Source organism: Salmo trutta, chromosome 12 (genome assembly GCF_901001165.1).
Source record: "Salmo trutta chromosome 12, fSalTru1.1, whole genome shotgun sequence".
Lineage (NCBI taxonomy): Eukaryota > Metazoa > Chordata > Actinopteri > Salmoniformes > Salmonidae > Salmo > Salmo trutta.
The window spans coordinates 60,899,655-60,919,776 of record NC_042968.1 but is presented as its reverse complement, the minus strand read 5'-3'; the positions used below and the strand labels follow the sequence as shown (position 1 = coordinate 60,919,776).

At 41.2% G+C, this 20,122-nt stretch overlaps 1 protein-coding gene and 1 non-coding gene across 2 annotated transcripts in view; both read left to right on the top strand.

Annotated features, from left to right (window-relative positions):
- Window positions 1-20,122, top strand: part of LOC115203922 (GDNF family receptor alpha-2) — a 75,894-nt gene that overhangs the window by 33,735 nt on the left and 22,037 nt on the right. Inside the window, exon 3 of the mRNA XM_029769011.1 lies at window positions 1,755-1,832. Coding sequence (XP_029624871.1) covers window positions 1,755-1,832 — 78 coding nt within the window. The remainder of the gene's footprint in view (window positions 1-1,754; window positions 1,833-20,122) is intronic.
- trnae-uuc (transfer RNA glutamic acid (anticodon UUC)) lies at window positions 11,528-11,603 on the top strand. The gene has a single exon. It is a non-coding gene; the product is annotated as a tRNA-Glu (tRNA).

Sequence of the window (20,122 nt, the reverse complement as noted above, 5' to 3'; positions counted from 1 at the left end):
AATTAGCAAAAATGTATAAAAACATGTTTTTACTTTGTCATTAAGGGGTATTGTGTGTAGATGTGTGAGATAAAAAAATATTTAATCAATTTTGAATTCAGGCTGTAACAACAATATGTGGAATAAGTCAAGGGGTATGAATACTTTCTGAAGGCACTGTATGTATATGAGCGTGTGTATGTGTGTATATCTGTGTGGGTGTGTGAGTGCATGTGTGCTATGGTGCAGTCAGTGCAGGTGGTCAGTCCAGTTCAAGTGTTCAGCAGTCTGATGGCTTGTAGACCAAAAAAGGTTGGGAGCCACTGCTCTACACGCACAAACACCAACACGCACACACAAAGACACATACATACGGATTGTGTATTTCTTCTTCTAGCAAACTGAGCCACTGTAATGTGAAGCATTTTAACTTTGAACTAACATTGAGTTAATTTGAACTAGAATTTAACTTACATTCAGCTAATGTAGACCTGAACTGAAAATAATATTGACTTGGAGACGTATAAATGCGTAGACCAGGAATGTAATACCCAGGGATGTGGCGGAGGCTAACCTCATAACAATTGTGATGTCCATGTTTATAGTGTTTCCATAACTATAGGGCCAGATTAGCTTTGTGAGCATTGGTGTTTTCGTTACCCACTTCCTGTCATCATGAGGGGTTTTGAGTGAGCGTTTTGATGTTAGCCAGGCAGGTGGTCAGCTAATAATATCAGCTCTCTCCTGAGCAATATTTAAGAGCACAGAGAAATAGAGAGAGAGAGAGAGAGAGAGAGAGAGACTCATACATGTAATCAGAGGTAGTGTGTTGGAAGCGAAACAGCGACTTTACATAAATTACCCACCTGTAATCTGAACGCCCCCTCAATGAAGTCTCCTCAGGGTGTGTGTGTGTGTGTGTGTGTGTGTGTGTGTGTGTGTGTGTGTGTGTGTGTGTGTGTGTGTGTGTGTGTGTGTGTGTGTGGTGCGTGCGTGCGTGCGTGCGTGCGTGCGTGCGTGCGTGCGTGCGTGCGTGCGTGCGTGCGTGTTTTGGAATGGAGTGTAGCAATGAGGAGGCCAGGGGTTGGTGGATTAGCTCTCTGATGAGCAATGGCATTGGTGAGCTGAGCCTTAAAGGAATTGGCAAGGTGAGGTTGGAGGATTGCAATAAAGCTGACCACACACATGCCGGTCAGGTGAGATGGGAGGGTTGTAGGAGAGGAAGAGGTGGAGGAGAAAGGGAGGAGAGGATATGGATTTGATGGAGTAGAAAAGAGATGGGAGGAGAGACGAGGGGAGGGGGAGGTTGAGTCAGTAGCTGTATGTGTAACTGCAGGTGGAATCAGTCTTACATACAGAAACCTTGCTTCAGAAACTCATACATAAACATGGAGCCTTGTCACCTGCTTCACTAAACCTCTAAGGTACCATACCCCCTACACGCACGCACGCATGCACGCACACACACACACACACACACGCACAAACATCAAAGTAGCGAGTCACCAGCAGAATTTAATGTGCTTTGTCAGGTCTAGTGTGAATGCTTGATAATGTGTAGTCAACTATTAAAAGTAAGGCAACATTGTTGCTGGAATTGAAAATGAAATGGTATATGTCTTTGCGTTTTGATTTTATGTTCTAAGAACGGTTTAATGGCTGCTGTCCTGGGTTCAATCCCAATGCTAAAAAGCTCCTAATACCTCTGTTTCTGTGTAACACACACACACACACGCTCGCTCTCTCACACTTACTCATGTTTTTTTGTGTTCCAGGGGAGGACTTCTATGAGCTGTCGCCCTATGAGCTCCACGAATTCTCAGAAGAGTTTAGACACGCCTCCATCATCTCAGGTACCACTGGATGTGTGTGTGTGTCCAGGCAGGTCACACCAGATCGACTTCAGTATTCAACGTTTGTCCTGTCCCCCAGGACTTTGGGAGATGCTTTCAATTACCGTCCACTAGGGGCAACCTGAGCACCTATTACCATCTAGTAGGCTCCTGGCTTGCTAGGGCATTGTGGATGGGGATAGAGGAAGGCCTTTAACTGCACACTGGCTCCAGGGAAAGGAAAGGGGGATACCTAGTCAGTTGTATAACTGAATGCATTTAACTGAAATGTGTCTTCTGCATTTAACCCAACCCTGGGTTCAATCTCAGTGTTAGACACTAGTTTTTATTTGTTCTGTTTTAACACTATCGCAAACCTTAACCCTTACCTTAACCAGTCAGAATGAATGCCTAAACCTAACCGTCGAAAGTGATGTTTATCCCCACCTTGGACAAATGTTGAATACTGAAGTTAGACCATGATACCTTGTTGCTATATCTGTTAAGGTAACAGGGTTGGTGTATGTGAGTCTGTTTCTGATACGGAGGGGCTACTTAGAATACAAATCTCCCCTGTTGATTGAGATGAATGAACAGAAGCTATTTTCTGAATGTGTGTGTGTGTGTGTGTGTGCATGTGCGTGTGTGCGTGTGCGTGTGCGTGTGTGTGTGTGTGTGTGTAACTGAAACTATCCTCCATCCCCGCATGAAAAGCTATTTTCTTTCCAATTTCCTTTTGCGCCAGTTCACATTTCTCATTATTTAAAGCACTGAGAAGTCATCTGCAGCTTCTCTAGGAGACATACGAGCTTCACTATAGAAGAAATAACATCCACCACACACACACACACATTCCACCATTTCTTGGTATATGTGGAAGAGAGAGAGTGTTTATATTTTATATAATTTGTGAATTCCCTCTCAGTTCATCAAAGATAAACACGCTATCTGACGATTGATCATACTTCATTTGAACTCTCTCTCTGTTTCGATATTTCACACAGACTCCTGAGCCTTTTGGGCTGGATTCAATCCGTATCGCAGAAGATCCACGTTAAAATGTAAACGCACGTTTCGATTGAACTGACATATGCTGGGAATGCAGTCTTTGCAACCGTGGGAGCATTGCCGATAATTGTCAGTCGCGCAATAAAGAGGATCTTCAGAGCTACAGATTGCATTGGGCCCTTAAAGCGGCAATCTGCAGTTCAAACAATAACAAAGCAGACACCCTGCCACTGATTTGGTAAACAGCTGAGGGATGGGGCTGAAGAAATTTAACCACTTTCAAAGTCATGGTCAGAGCTATGGATACAAGGACTGATCATCAATCATATCACAATTATAGTTGTAAACATGTTTTGAGGCTATAAAGTGTGTTCACATTCACACTGTTTAACAAACAATGGAGTAAAACAAACATATCCTCTCTAGGGTAGGTGGGACGAAATCGTCCCACCTACGTAACAGCCAGTGGAATTCTGTGGCGCGTTATTCAAATACCTTAGAAATGCTATTACTTCAATTTCTCAAACATATGACTATTTTACACCATTTTAAAGACAAGACTCTCGTTAATCTAACCACACTGTCCGATTTCAAAAAGGCTTTACAACGAAAGCAAAACATTAGATTATGTCAGCAGAGTACCCAGTCAGAAACAATCAGACACCCATTTTTCAAGCTAGCATATAATGTCACATAAACCCAAACCAAAGATAAATGCAGCACTAACCTTTGATGATCTTCATCAGATGACAATCCTAGGACATTATGTTCTACAATACATGCATGTTTTGTTCAATCAAGTTCATATTTATATCAAAAACCAGCTTTTTACATTAGCATGTGACGTTCAGAACTAGCATACCCCCCGCAAACTTCCGGTGAATTTACTAAATTACTCACGATAAACGTTCACAAAAAGCATAACAATTGTTTTAAGAATTATAGATACAGAACTCCTCTATGCACTCGCTATGTCCGATTTTAAAATAGCTTTTCGGTGAAAGCACATTTTGCAATATTCTGAGTAGATAGCCTGGCATCACAGGGCTAGCTATTTAGACACCCACCAAGTTTAGCCCTCACCAAAGTCAGATTTACTATAAGAAAAATGTTATTACCTTTGCTGTTCTTCGTCAGAATGCACTCCCAGGACTTCTACTTCAATAACAAATGTTGGTTTGGTTCAAAATAATCCATAGTTATGTTCAAATATCCTCTGTTTTGTTCGTGCGTTCAAGACACTATCCGAAGGGTGACGTGCCAGCGCATTTCGTGACAATTTTTTTTGAAATATTCCATTACCGTACTTCGAAGCATGTCAAACGCTGTTTAAAATACATTTTTATGCTATTTTTCTCGTAAAATAACGATAATATTCCAACCAGCCGACGTTGTATTCGTTCAAACACTGAAAGAAAAAAATGGAGTCGTCTCGTGCTCCAGTGTCATTGTTCTCAGAAGGACCACTCACAAAAACCCCTGCTATTTTTCGCCCAGAGACTGGAGAGCTCTCATTCCACTTTCTGGCGCCTTCTGAGAGCCAATGAAAGCCTTAGAAAATGTCACGTTACAGCAGAGATGCTGTTTTTTTGATAGAGATGCCCTAGAAGGCTGACAAATTGTCAGACAGGGCACTTCCTGTATAGAATCTTCTCAGGTTTTGGCCTGCCATATGAGTTCTGTTATACTCACAGACACCATTCAAACAGTTTTAGAAACTTTAGAGTGTTTTCTATCCAAATCTACTAATTATATGCATATTCTAGTTTCTGGGCAGGAGTAGTAACCAGATTAAATCGGGTACGTTTTTTATCCGGCCGTGAAAATACTGCCCCCTATCCCAAACAGGTTAAAGGGGAATTTCACCCTGGGAACCCAGTTTTTTTTTCATGTCCAAGTCAGTGAGATGTGTTTCACACATACAGCACCAGTCAAAAGTTTGGACACACCTAATCCATACAGGGTTTTTCTTTATTTTTACTATTTTCTACATTGTAGAATTATAGTGAAGACATCAAAACTATGAAATAACACGGTTTACCAGAAAACGTTAGCACATGACTGGCGTTGGCTAGCTAGTTAGCCTGGTGCTTGTTAACTTGCTATGTGCCAAGCTTTCACGTTTGTAACTTGTTAGCAAACGTGTAACACCAGGAAATGTAAATAATTTCAATTGACGAGGGTTGACATTTTAAATGATTATGTCAGTTGGATGCATTTCAAATCTCGCAAAATTATAGGTATGATGCAAGATAGGATTCCCCCCCCCCTCCCTCCATTGACTTTGATAGGTCATTCTTGTCAATAGTAATCCTTGGCAGGTTTTTTGTTGTTGTTGAAATAATGTCTTTGTGTTGTGTTTTGAGAATCTGCAGAGATTACTGTGTAATTACTGTTGTAGTCTTGATTTTATACTTTTCAGTGTACCTCATGCTCATGTACCCAGAATGCAGCTACTTTGTGGTATATTTCAGCAGCACACTATGGAAGGATTACAGATTACCTGAGTTTTCCAAAGAGAAAAGGTAAATAGAGAAAAGCGGTAGCCTAAATTGATTACGTGGTCTGTAAGGTACTCTGTGGTCCTCAGACTACCTCTAACCACATAACACAAACCCATGCAAACATTACCCAATTCATCTTTATGTCATGCTCAGTAGCAGTGCGTGGGTAAAATCACTGGGGAAGCCAGAAAAAAAAGCCATATTACAACCTGTGTTGTGATAATTGCGTCGTTTGCTCTGTAACCTGTTAGTTCATATGCCTTGGCGTCGTGACATATAGGCCTAAGGCAGAGACAATAAGAATACACAGTAGCAGAATAAATTCACCCACACCTTTGTTTCGTCACAAAACCGGGGAGAAACATCTGTCCAGTGGAGTCCACAAAGTAAATTGAATGAAACAGTTACATGACCTACAGCATGGTCAATCAAGTTAATGTTTCTGACATTTTTGGACTACTAAACAATTATTGATTTAGAACACCGGAGAAATATGTGGCTGTCCATGTTACTGATGTGTGTGTGTGTAAGTACAAAAAACATGTTGACTCACCCTACTTGTAGAGAAACGCTAATGCCATCCTCCTCTCTTTCCTGTTGCCAAAACGGTCTATGACTTTGTCATACAGTACACACTTTTAGTTTGTTGTCGTAGGTTACATGGCAAAAACACTTGTTCGTTAGCCTAACATGCTTTCGATGAGCAAGCTAGTTAACATTAGCCTACTACATCTAGCTACATTTTGAACTGTATGAATTTAAGTTTGGATCAGAATCGCTGTTATAATTGTTGGCCAGGACGAAGAATTAAGTAAAACCACATGTCCAAATCCCCATCTCCAGCCATGGCTAATTTAGGAAAGGGCCAATTTTAGCTAGCTAGCCACCAGAGAACAACAACTGGCAGCAAGATTGCTAGCCAACTGAGAACCAACTAACTAACCAACCATAGATTATTTATACACATTCATCATTGCTACCAACACACAGAGAGTGAGTTAGCTATATCGGCAACTCTATTTTTAGTAACGTAGTGTTTTCCAGACAAGAGTGTAATCGATGGATACCAGATTTAGCTGCTCTTATTTGCTAACGTTAACTAGCTTACATTAGCTAATGTTAGTCATAGATGTTTACTCTGCTAAAGTTAATCACTGCTAAACTGGTAGCTACCATGGCATACCCAGTTAGCAATGATCACTCGGGAGGCCGGCATCCTTCCAGAGTGGTCAAGTGCCGAGCGACAGCTTTTTCCCATCGCCTCATTCATGGGGCACCCGCGATAGGCTGCCGTGCTCCTGCAGTTAACATGCCGTTTTCCCCTCACACAACCCACCCGCCTTTCACCCACCCTTCTCCCAACCGGCGACACAACAGATTCAAGTCAGAAGCAAGATGCTTTTTCAGCGACAAGCCAACGTCATGCCTACTCCCTGTCGCCACTTATTTATTTAAAATATATTTATTGATTTTGATTACTTAAGATTCATTGGATGCTATGTCCATTTGAAAAATGTTTTTGGAAAAGTACTGTAAATGATTGTGTGCAAAATATATCAGAATACAAGGTCCTGGTCACGTGGATCCACTGGTGACAACAAATCAAATGTACTTGCAGGCTTCTCACACAATGCAATGGCGACAAAAGTGACAAAGTAATCAAATAAGTGACATAGTCAAAAAAATATAACAAGACTAAACTAAATCAAGTACAAGAGGCATGCAGATAAAAGAAAAGAAGAAATACAAATAAGATTTAAAAAAAATAGCCTACAGGGACAGTAGTATGGACATTGTTTGCCCATGTGCATAGTGAGTGACAGAAGGTACAGTACCGTAGCAGCATATAAACAATACTAGTGCAGTAAGGTGACGTAACAATTTAATTGGTCCGGTAGACAAATTGTATTTGAATGTGTACAGAATATGAATAAATGGTAAGTGTGTCATAGTCCAGGATTCAGCTGTTGGAACAGTCTTGTGGCTTGGGTGTAGAGGCTGGCTTTGAGACAGGTGGTCCGAGACTTGATGTTGACTCTCACTGCAGCGGATCCCTTTCCCTTGTGCGCCACCTTCTCCCACCATCGGATGACCTGAATCTGAATCTCCTCATCTGTGGCATCCTGGGTTGTTCCGAATGGCTCGTATACACAAAGAAAGAACATTTGAATCGCACATAATCTTACACATGAGTTTAAGAAATTACTTAAAAGTAGAGAAAATTTGTGTATACTGTGAGGAATGGTCTTTAAACAGGCCTTATCCTGGGCGGCAGGTAGCCTTGCGGCCAGTAACCAAAAGGTTGCTGGATCAATTCCCGAGCTGACAAGGTAAAAATCTGTCATTCTGCCCCTGAACAAGGCAGTTAACCCACTGTTCCCTGGTAGGCCGTTATTGTAAATAAGAATTTGTTCTTAACTGTCTAGTTAAATAAAGTTTTTTTTTTTTTTTAAACAGCAGAGGTTGTGGCAATGGCAATAGTGGCGATAGTGTATTATTTGTTCAGTATTTCGAAATGTTTGGAGGTGATACATTAACTCAGCAAAAAAATGACCATTCTCCCACTGTCAACTGCATTTATTTTCAGCAAACTTAACATGTGTAAATATTTGTATGAACATAACAAGATTCAACAACTGAGACATAAACTGAACAAGTTCCACAGACATGTGACTAACATAAATGGAATAATGTGTCCCTAAACAAATCGGGGGTCAAAATAAAAATGGCAGAACACTGACATTCCTGTCTTGCAGGAAATCACACACAGAACGAACAGTATGGCTGGTGGCGTTGTCATGCCGGAGGGTCATATATGGATCAGTGGCGGTTCTAGACCATTTCAACTGGGGGGGCCAAGCTGGGGCCAGTTGTACTGTTAGAGGGGCCAGTTACATTAGACGTTATTGTTGTCATATCGTTTTCTTCCCTGCATTGCAGGCATTAGCAGGCAAAAGACCATGTTCATAATCATTAGTGTTCCGCGTTGCCACTGTCTAATAACGAATGTAAAAAAAGAACGATAGCAAAAATGTGTTATGTAAAAATTATTTCATACTCCACATTTAGGGGGGCCACAAGGGGGTCCAAAAGTGTTGTCTGGCCCCTCCTGCCCCCCCCCCCCACAGAACCGTCCCTGGTCTGGATGAGCCTGCAGGAAGGGTACCACATGAGGGAGGAGGATGTCTTCCCTGTAAAGCACAGCGTTGAGATTGCCTGCAATGACAACAAGGTCAGTCCATTGATGCTGTGACACACCGCCCCAGACCATGACGGTCCCTCCACCTCCAAATCGATCCCGCTCCAGAGTACAGGCCTCAGTGTAACGCTCATTTCTTCGATGATAAACGTGAATCCGACCATCACCCCTGGTGAGACAAAACCGTGACTTGTCAATGAAGAGCACTTTTTGCCAGTCCTGTCTGGTCCAGCGATGGTGGGTTTGTGCCCATTGGCGACGTTGTTGCTGTTGTATGGTGAGGACCTGGCGACGTTGTTGTTGTTGTCTGGTGAGGACCTGCCTTACAACAGGCCTACAAGCCCTCAGTCCAGCCTCTCTCAGCCTATTGCGGACAGTCTGAGCACTGATGGAGGGATTGTGCGTTCCTGGTATAACTCGGGCAGTTGTTGTTGTCATCCTGTACCTGTCCCGCAGGTGTGATGTTCGGATGTACCGATCCTGTGCAGGTGTTGTTACACGTGGTCTGCCACTGCGAGGATAATCAGCTGTCTGTCCTGTCTAACTGTAGCTCTGTCTTAGGCGTCTCACAGTACGGACATTGCAATTTATTGCCCTGGCCACATCTGCAGTCCTCATGCCTCCTTGCAGCATGCCTAAGGCACGTTCACACAGATGAGCAGGGACCCTGGGCATCTTTCTTGTGGCATATTTCAGAGTCAGTAGAAAGGCCTCTTTAGTGTCCTAAGTTTTCATAACTGTGACCTTAATTGCCTACCGTCTGTAAGCTGTTAGTGTCTTAACGACCGTTCCACAGGTGCATGTTCATTAATTGATTCTGGTTCATTGAAAAAGCATGGGAAACAGTGTTTAAACCCTTTACAATGAAGATCTGTGAAGTTATTTGGATTTTTACGAATTATCTTTGAACGACAAGGTCCTGAAAAAGGGACATTTATTTTTTTACTGAGTTTACAAACAATTACAACTGTTCTTTAGTTCCAAAAGCCTGTGGCATTTTTTTCTTCTAAAATTCGCTTTCGCCATACTTCTTGCTCCTAGCCGAGAATGGTAACTTTCTGTTGAAGTTGCTGAATGGCATCAGTGGATACTCAGACTGCTCTCATGGCAGATCTGCCGGTTTTGACTAGCAGAAGTTACTTTTCGTAGCAGGATAGAACTTAAGCAGCAGTTTAGGAGAATTAACGTGGCAGGTTAGGAGAATTAGGTTAAAGGTCATGAAAAGGGTTAGCTAAAATGCTAAAATTGTCCCTGATGCACCAAAAAACTATCTAGCTACAACCATGCTTGCTCTGATAACAATTTGTTTCCACTATTGTGATTCTGCTTTGAAGTTGGACTCTTCAACTTCTTCTGTAGGGGTTAATAATTATCCTCATAAGGATCAGACCCTTTTTTTCCCCCATCTAAAATGGCATACCCAAATCTAACTGCCTGTATCCAAGGACCTGAAGCAAGGATATGTATATTCTTGATACCATTTGAAAGAAACACTTTGAAGTTTGTGGAAATGTGAAATGAATGTAGGAGAATATAACACATTAAATCTGGTAAAAGATAAAACAAAGAAAAAAACATGCATTCCATCATCTTTGAATTGCAAGAGAAAGGCCATATAGGACAGTAATCTAGGCACAATTTAGATTTTTTTCCACTAAATGGCAGTAGTGTATGTACAAAGTGCTAGACTGATCCAGTGAACCATTGCATCCAATGAACCAAATGATCCAATGAACCAAATGTTTTATCAAGACTGCCCAAATGTGCCTAATTGGTTTATTAATACATTTTCAAGTTCATAACTGTGCACTCTCCTCAAACAATAGCATGGTATTATTTCACTGTAATAGCTACTGCAAATTGAACAGTGCAGTTAGATTAACAAGAATTTAAGCTTTCTGCCCATGTAAGATATGTCTATGTCCTGGGATATGTTCTTGTTACTTACAACCTCATGCTAATCACATTAGCCTGCATTAGCTCAACTGTCCCGCGGGGGGACACCGATCCTGAGGTGCCACCACCTACTGTACATAGTGTGGATCTCTCTATTGACAGGATTGACAGTATGAGTCAGATTATACCCTACAGTATATCAAAAACCTTAATGCATATAACATTACTTTGGCAAAGGAGGGTAAAAAGTGGGTATATTAAGTTAATTCTCCACTATTATTGGTCACAATTCAAAGTCTAACATCCTCCCAATGAAATGGCTATGGATTCCGACATTTTAGCAATGCAGACTTCATTGAAAGAATAGAAAGAAGCAACTATGGATTGGACAATATCCATCTATGACAGTGCAACATCTGAACATGTCCATCGTTTGACAAAGGTGACGAAGAAGCAAACAACAACGAGATGCTACAATTCAAGTTCTGTCAATGATTTTGATTTTATGTTATTGGTGAGAAGCCAAATCCGCTTCCGTTTACAATTTGTTGGGTGAGCCAGGACCATTCACAGTTGAGCTCACTCAGTTTAGCTCAACACTGATTGGCTATTATTGTATTCAAAAAAATATCAAGGGAGGCCAAATGCTTGCTTGCTGGCTTCCCTTGCATTTAATTCTATGGACAGCAATGATGTCAATACTCTGTTTGGCCAGATAGCATCAGATAGATGAGCTACTGTACACATAGAAACAGAGGGGCATTGTCTTGCTTGCTCGGATGCTTCCTCCGGTGAGATACATTCAATCTCTTGCGAATTGAAGGAAAATTATTAAATAAAGAGAGACAAATGATAAAATTGTATGTATTTTTATTTATTTTTTTAATTAATTTTGGGGGGAAAATATGATATCCATGAATAGACACCACTGGTCATGCTTACTGTAAATTGAGCTATCTTAGCCATCAGCTTGTAAATATTTTTGCTAAAATTACCTTCCCCTTGTGCAGAGCTAAGGGTTGGAAGCAAATACTGGTGGAATCAGATTCTGTACCACCTACAACAAAATACACAATTTAACCACCTCACTAATTGTATTGTTCTCTATTGGTCCCGTGTGGCTCAGTTGGTAGAGCATGGTGTTTTCAACGCCAGGGTTGTGGGTTCGAGTCCCACGGGGGACCAGTACGGGGAAAAATGTTATGAAATGAATGCATTCACTACTGTAAGTCGCTCTGGATGAGAGCGTCTGCTAAATGACTAAAATGTAAATGTATTAGACTGGCTAGCGTAGCACACCTAACATGGACATTTCAATTGTCGATTTTTTGACCATGGCCTCATTCACGTGGTACCCACGATAGGCTGCAGTGCTCCTGCCGTTAATGTGCCATTTTCCCTCACACAGCCCACCCGCCTTTGACAGTCATCAACTGTTTTATTCAAGTGGGTGAGGCAGTTTAGGGAGTGGCATCTCTTAACAAAGCAAAATCCTTTATTGCTAGAAAGGAACCGTTAGTATTGCCTTGAAAATATAGTAATTAAATCAATGGCAAAATGTAGCCTATTTTGGGGCTTAATCAACATATCATGAATTAACTTAAACTGAAAATGATTAAGGGGATCCTCTGTTTCTGAATGCACTATGTCCAGATGTGTGGTTGTATTGTGTTTTTACAATTGGCAAATAAATCGAATCAAATTAAAATTACAACAAATGTAAGGTATTTATAGAAACAAAAAAACTGCTTGCAGCCTCTGGCTGGCTGTGGTTAGCTGGAAGGTGGCAGGCCCAATTTGAGATTACAGAAATTCCTTGCTATTGTCTTTCAAATTCACTCATGGCTAGATGGCTGGCCGAAGGCTTATATCTGTCCTCTGAGTGGAGGCTAAATGGCAGAGATTCAAAATCAGCCTGCCAGGGGCTTATAGCTGTCCTATGAGTGGGGGCTACCCGCCAGAGATGCAAATCACATTTTAAAACGGCAAACTCTGTTGGTGGTAGGAATTTATAGCCTTGGTCATACAGTAGGGAAAGTGGAAAATAGCAACTATTTTGTTGTCTGGGTAGGCTAAATTGATTGACAGTGTGTATCCAAACGATAGCTATATGATAAACTGATGGCTTTCAGAGTTCAATCCAGCACTGTAGCTAGCTAGCAAACATTAGGTTACCTCTAATCGAGAATATTCAGTTTTGTTGTGAAGGGAAAAAAACGATGGTATCGCATCACTTCTCAGCTGGCGCCAAAGTGTATTCCCAGTCAGTTCAGCCTGCAAATCCCTCTGATCATTTTTGTAAGCATCATTCTTCATCGCTGCAAGCCACTGGCAGCATCGTGGTTAATCTCCGGTATGTAGAACGGTGAAAGATAACTCCTTTTTGTGCTTGTTTGTAATTAGCACAGAACACCACACGGGCATGATGACAAACGTTAGTGAAAAACAAGCCTAATTATGCATGGTGTGGATCATTTTGATGTTTATGACAAAAACTTTGTTATTAACATAGTATGCAGTGGCAGAGCCAGGGCGAAATGTGCCTTTAAGTGTCTACAAATGTATATAGCAAGTGCAGATTGCCCCTTTAAATGTCAGAAGACTCCAACAGCGCAATGTGTGTGTTTGTATATGTGTACGTGCAAGCCGGTGTGTGTGTGTGAGTGTATGTACTTGTGTGTGTCTGTTGTTTAGAGTGAGGTGATGAGCTTACAGACAGAGATAAAAGGATCCTATCAGTCTGATTAGATTTATAATGACCTCATGTGAAGATGCCCACTCAACCCTAGATAGTACACTATCCACTCGCCATGCAGAGATCGGCGACTGACAAAGAGACAGCGAGAGAGAGAGAGAGAGAGAGAGAGAGTGGAAAGACGGGAGGGAAGACAGGAGAGAGAAAAAGCTGAAAGACAAAGAGAGAGAATGGACAGGGAGAGAGAGAAAGAGAGAGGGATGAGGCAACAAGAGAGGGAGAAGGATGCAGAGCTAGAGAGAGACAGATTGGGAGGGAGAGAGGGAGGGAGCAGAAGATAAGAGTATGTTATAGAGGAGTGTTAAATAGCATGTGCAGAAGAAAGAGGAAGAAAGAAGAGTGGAACATTAAAGGATGTCTTAGACAAGACTGTTACCAATCGATTGGAGGGAAAGGCTGAGCGTGACAGAGAGAGAGAGAGAAAGAGGGGGTGTGTGTGCGTGACAAAGGACATTTGAGGAGACAGCGGAGAGACAATCACCAACGAACACACTTCTTTATCCAAAACACTGAGACGCATCAATATAGACAGCTCTGATGCAAATATGTGTGTGAAAGAGAGGGAGAGAAAGTGTGTGTGTGTGTGTGTGTGTGTGTGTGTGTGTGCAGTTGTGTTTGTGTTTATGCATAAATATTTCTCAGAAGAGAGCTGATGTGATGTTTTTTGTTCAACTGGGATGCTTTGATAGTTTTTCCTGTTGGACAGAGTTGGGACGAGCGCAAGACAACCCTAAAATATAAGCCTACACATTTTATTTTTATTTAACCTTTATTTTAAGAGGGAAGACAATTATTGACACCTAGGTGTCTTTTTCAAATGCGCCCTGTATATCCGACATAAATATACTATCTATATACACACAAACACACACACACACACACACACACACACACACACACACACACACACACACACACACACACAAAGGTATGTGGACATCCCTTCAAATTTGTGCATTTGGCTATTTCAGATACACCGGTTGCTGACAGGTGTATAAAATCGAGCACAACGTCATGCAATCTCCATAGAAAAACATTGGCAGTAGAATCGTCTTACTGAAGAGCTCAATGACTGTCAACGTGGCACGGTCATAGTATGCCACCTTTCCAACAAGTCAGTTTGTCAAATATCTGTCCTGCTAGAGCTTCCCAGTCAACTGTAAGTGTTGTTGTGAAGTGGAAACGTCGAGGAGCAACAATTGCTCGTTAAAATCGTCTGTCGTCAGTTGCAACACTCACTACCGAGTTTAAAATTGCCTCTGGAAGCAACGTCAGCACAAGAGCTGTTTATCGGGAGCTTCATGTAATGGGTTTCCATGGCCGAGCAAGCGTCAGCTGGAGTGGTGTAAAGCTCACTGCCATTGGACTCTGGAGTAGTGGAAACACCTTCTCTGGAGTGATGAATCACGCTTCATGATATAGCAGTCCAGTGAAGGGAAATGTTAATAATACAGCATACAATGACATTCTAGATGATTCTGTGCTTCCAACTTTGTAGCAACAGTTTGGGGAAGGCCCTTTCCTGTTTCAGTATTTCAACACTCCCGTGCACAGAGTGAGGTCCATACAGAAATGGTTGTCGAGATCGATATGGAAGAACTTGACTGGCCTGCACAGAGCCCTGACCTCAACCCCATCGAACACCTTCGGGATGAATTGGAACGCCGACTGTGAGCCAGGCCTAATCGCCCAACATCAGTGACTGACCTCACGGATGCTCTTGTAGCTGAATGGAAGCAAGTAATTGCAGCAATGTTCCAACATCTATTGGGAAGCCTTCCCAGAAGAGTGGAGGCTATTATAGCAGCAAAGGGGGGAACAACTCCATATTAACCTGTTTGGTATAGGGGGCAGTATTGAGAATTTTGGAAAAAATATGTTCCCATTTTTAACTGCCTCCTACACCAACTCAGAAGCTAGAATATGCATATTATTGTTCAGGTTTGGATAGAAAACACTCTGAATTTTCTAAAACTGTTTGAATGGTGTCTGTGAGTATAACAGAACTCCTATGGCAGGCAAAAACCTGACAAGGCTTCAAGCAGGAAGTACCCTGTCTGACAAGGAGTCGTGCGTCTTACCTCTTTTTATTGAAAAGTAAGGATCTTAGCTGTAACGTGACAATTCCCAGGGCTCCAATAGGCTCTCAGAGCCCGCGAAATAACTGAAGGTTTACGAGGGAACCTCAGGTTGAAATATATTATCGCCTTTTGTAAGTGGATGCTCGGAGGACCTTTCAATGATGCGCGTGCATGAGTCGCTTCTGAGGAGAAATTTTATTCGGCTGTTTAGGCTCAATGCATACTCCCGGTCGGAATATTAACACTTCTCTATGACATAAATGGCATAAAAATTGGTTTTAAACAGCGGTTGACATGCTTCGAAGTACGGTAATGGAATATTTAGACATTTTTGACACGCCAATGCGCCATGCGCGACACCGCGAAGAAGCATTCTAGAACTCACGAACAAAACGTCGCTGTTTGGATATAACGATGGATTATTTGGGACCAAACCAACATTTGTTATTGAAGTAGAAGTCCTGGCAGTGTATTCTGATGAAGAACAAGCAAGGTAAGAACATCTTTCTTATAGGAAATGTGATTTTGGTGGATGCTGACCTGGGTGGGTATCTAAATAGCTAGCCCTGTAATGCCGGGCTATGTACTTAGATTATTGCAAAATGTGCTTCATCCGAAAAGCTATTTTAAAATCGGACATATCGAGTGCATAGAGGGGTAATGTATCTATAATTCTTAAAATAATTGTTATGCTTTTTGTGAACGTTTATCGTGAGTAATTTAGCAAACTGTTAGTAAATTCACCGGAAGTTTGCGGTGGTTATGCTTTTTCTGAACGTCACATGCTAATGTAAAAAGCTGGTTTTTGATATAAATATGAACTTGATTGAACAGACATGCATGTATTGTATAACACAATGTCCTAGGTGTGTCATCTGATGAAGATTATAAAAGGTTAGTGCTGCATTTAGCTGTGGTTTGGGTTTATGTGACATGATATGCTAGCTTGAAAAATGGGTGTCAGATTTTTTCTGGCTGGGCACTCTGCTGACATAATCTAATGTTTTGCTTTTGTTGTAAAGCCTTTTTGAAATCGGACAGTGGGGTTAGATTAACGAGATTCTTGTCTTTAAATAGCTGTGAAATAGTCATATGTTTGAGAAATTGAAGTTATAGCATTTCTAACGATTCAAAAATCGCGCCACTGGATTTCAGTGGCTGTTACGTAGGTGGGACGAGTTCGTCCCACATGTACTAGAGAGGTTAATGCCCATGATTTTGGAATGAAATGTTCGACGAGCAGGTGTCCACGTACTTTTGGTCATTTAGTGTGTGTGTATGCAGATATACATATATGTATGTGTGTGTAGTAAACTTTGAAATAGTTTTTTACATTGGATAAAAGTAGAGACTAGAAAATGGTATATCATTCACTGCAGTTGAGGAACAATGGTAAAGTGATTCTGCTTTGAAAGTTGATTAACCTGTCTGGGGTATGTGGGACGATTTCGTCCCACCTACGTAACAGCTACTGATATTCCAGTGGCGCGATTTTTGAATCGTTAGAAATACTATTACTTCAATTTCTCAAACATATGACTATTTTACAGCTATTTAAAGACAAGAATCTCGTTAATCTAACCCCACTGTCCGATTTCAAAAAGGCTTTACAACGAAAGCAAAACATTAGATTATGTCAGCAGAGTGCCCAGCCAGAAAAAATCAGACAGCCATTTTTCAAGCTAGCATATCATGTCACATAAACCCAAACCACAGCTAAATGCAGCACTAACCTTTGATGATCTTCATCAGATGACACACCTAGGACATTGTGTTATACAATACATGCATGTCTGTTCAATCAAGTTCATATTTATATCAAAAAACAGCTTTTTGCATTAGCATGTGACGTTCAGAAAACGCATAACCCCCGGCAAACTTCCGTTGAATTTACTAACAGTTTGCTAAATTACTCACGATAAACGTTCACAAAAAGCATAACAATTATTTTAAGAATTATAGATACATTACTCCTCTATGCACTCGATATGTCCGATTTTAAAATAGCTTTTCGGATGAAGCACATTTTGCAATAATCTAAGTACATAGCCCGGCATTACAGGGCTAGCTATTTAGATACCCACCCAGGTCAGCATCCACCAAAATCACATTTCCTATAAGAAAAATGTTCTTACCTTGCTTGTTCTTCATCAGAATACACTGCCAGGACTTCTACTTCAATAACAAATGTTGGTTTGGTCCCAAATAATCCATCGTTATATCCAAACAGCGACGTTTTGTTCGTGAGTTCTAGAATGCTTCTTCCCGGTTTCGCGCATGGCGCATTGGCGTGTCAAAAATGTCTAAATATTCCATTACCGTACTTCGAAGCATGTCAACCGCTGTTTAAAACCAATTTTTATGCCATTTATGTCGTAGAGAAGTGATAATATTCCGACCGGGAGTATGCATTGAGCCTAAACAGCCGAATAAAATTTCTCCTCAGAAGCGACTCATGCACGCGCATCATTGAAAGGTCCTCGGAGCATCCACTTACAAAAGGCGATAATATGTTTCAACCTGAGGCTCCCTCGTAAACCTTCAGTTATTTCGCGGGCTCTGAGAGCCTATTGGAGCCCTGGGAATTGTCACGTTACAGCTAAGATCCTTACTTTTCAATAAAAAGATGCAAGACGCACGACTCCTTGTCAGACAGGGTACTTCCTGCTTGAAACCTTGTCAGGTTTTTGCCTGCCATAGGAGTTCTGTTATACTCACAGACACCATGCAAACAGTTTTAGAAAATTCAGAGTGTTTTCTATCCAAACCTGAACAATAATATGCATATTCTAGCTTCTGAGTTGGTGTAGGAGGCAGTTAAAAATGGGAACATATTTTTCCAAAATTCTCAATACTGCCCCCTAGCCCAGACAGGTTAACTTGTAACCCCACTTTTGAGAAAATGGCCCTAGAATGTTTTGGTACACCTACTGGAGTGCTCTTCTTTTTCTACACCCATTCAGCATTATTCACACCCTCTTAAGCTTTAGCCCCACGCATCACTTTAAGGATTCACATGTGAGGCCATGTGCTAAACAGAGTGAGTAGTGTAGGAAACAACCAAAGATTTCAAGACAAAGTGGTAAAAGTAGTAGCCTACAATAAGGAAAAACTCCAGATAAAAATACACTTCATGCAGTCCTTGGCCTATATTCTAATCTGACTGTGGTGCAGGTCATGTGTTCTTCACATTACCGTCTCTGGTAAACACACACTATATCAAATCAAATCTACGTTTATTTGTCACATGCACATAAAATGTGTAAACGGTACACTGAATTGGTTACTTGCATAGTAGCAATATCAAAAACAGAAAGTGTCCAGATAGAAATGTTTTACAAACATTTTATAGTTATTAGATGGCTCTTACCGGATACACAGGAAATGCTAAAACCACCCACATCTTGCTAAGTGGATGGGTCACTATTGTCGAGACATGTACACATGTTCATGAAATACAATAGATGACCGTAATCACCCCAAGACACATCTGGCTAACTTGATGGGTTATGTAATCATCTGGCGAAGTGGAGTCTTTTGTTTAGAACCTGCATAATCCCAACTCATACCTCTACCAATGCAAACATTGTCATAGCTGTAGTATTAGGCTATAACTAGCAATGAAAATGGTTTTCTGATTCAAATAATATTACTACACAGATCATACATGTAACATTAGCTAGCTAATGTTAAGACAAGAGCTGATTTCCATACTTTTGGAATATTTCCCGAGAACAATGTTAAATAACAAAATGTGGGTTATTGAGCCAACAATGATGGGCACTGCACACTTAAAACAGACCAGGGTCCAAATTGGTCAGCACCTGTGGATTTCCTGTTGTCTATTGCTAGCAAGCATCCAGTACTTATTTTTCTGTAAATAGCCTAAAAGAAAAGCTTTGACAATCATTTCTCTTATCATACAGCAAGTTTCCATTGAGCCCAATATCATTGTGAATAGGCTTACACGGAACCCAAACCAGCTGCTCGCGTGCGCCATTGTGCATAAATGTATTTTGTTCTCCCACACCAAAGCGATTACGACACACAGGTTAAAATATCAAAACAAACTCTGAACCAATTACATTGATTTGGGGACTGGTCGAAAAGCATTAAACATTTATGGCACTTTAGCTAGCTAGCTTGCACTTGCTAGCTAATTTGTCCTATTTAGCTAGCTTGCTGTTGCTAGCTAATTTGTCCTGGGATATTAACATTGAGTTGTTATTTTACCTGAAATGCACAAGGTCCTCTACTCCGACAATTAATCCACAAATAAAACGGTCAACCAAATCTCTCCTCCTTCTAGGATTTTTCTTCTCTTGACTTTATATTGCGATAGACAACTTTCATAAATGAGGTGCATTGCCGCCACTGACCTCATTCGTCTTTCAGTCACCCATGATGGCGCCGGTTTGGGTTCCGTGTTAGAAGTTATTTCGAAGAGATCAGTTATTTCAAAAAGTCAGTTAAAATTCACACAAATAAAATAGGTTGGTGAGGAATCAGCTAAATGTCAATCAACACAGATTGATAGTTAGTTAGATGGAATAACACAGTTTGTAGGATCACCACAGTTATAGGTAGCAAACCAGAACCCAACCACAGACTAGAACCCAGCCAGCACTAGGACCCAGCATATAAATACACCCAAGGCACAAAACTCACCAGCCTAACAACAGCAAGGAGAGAGCAGTGACTTACTCAATGCGATTAAATGCTGGGGCCCATCAAAACAACAACGCAACGGAGGCCATGTTACCAGTATGATAGCCAAGAGAGAAGCACCTTGGAGGTTATGTAGTTTCCAGTACAGCGTGGTGGAAGCCGGGAGGGAGGCAAGTGCTATACCGGGTGGTGGGAGAGTA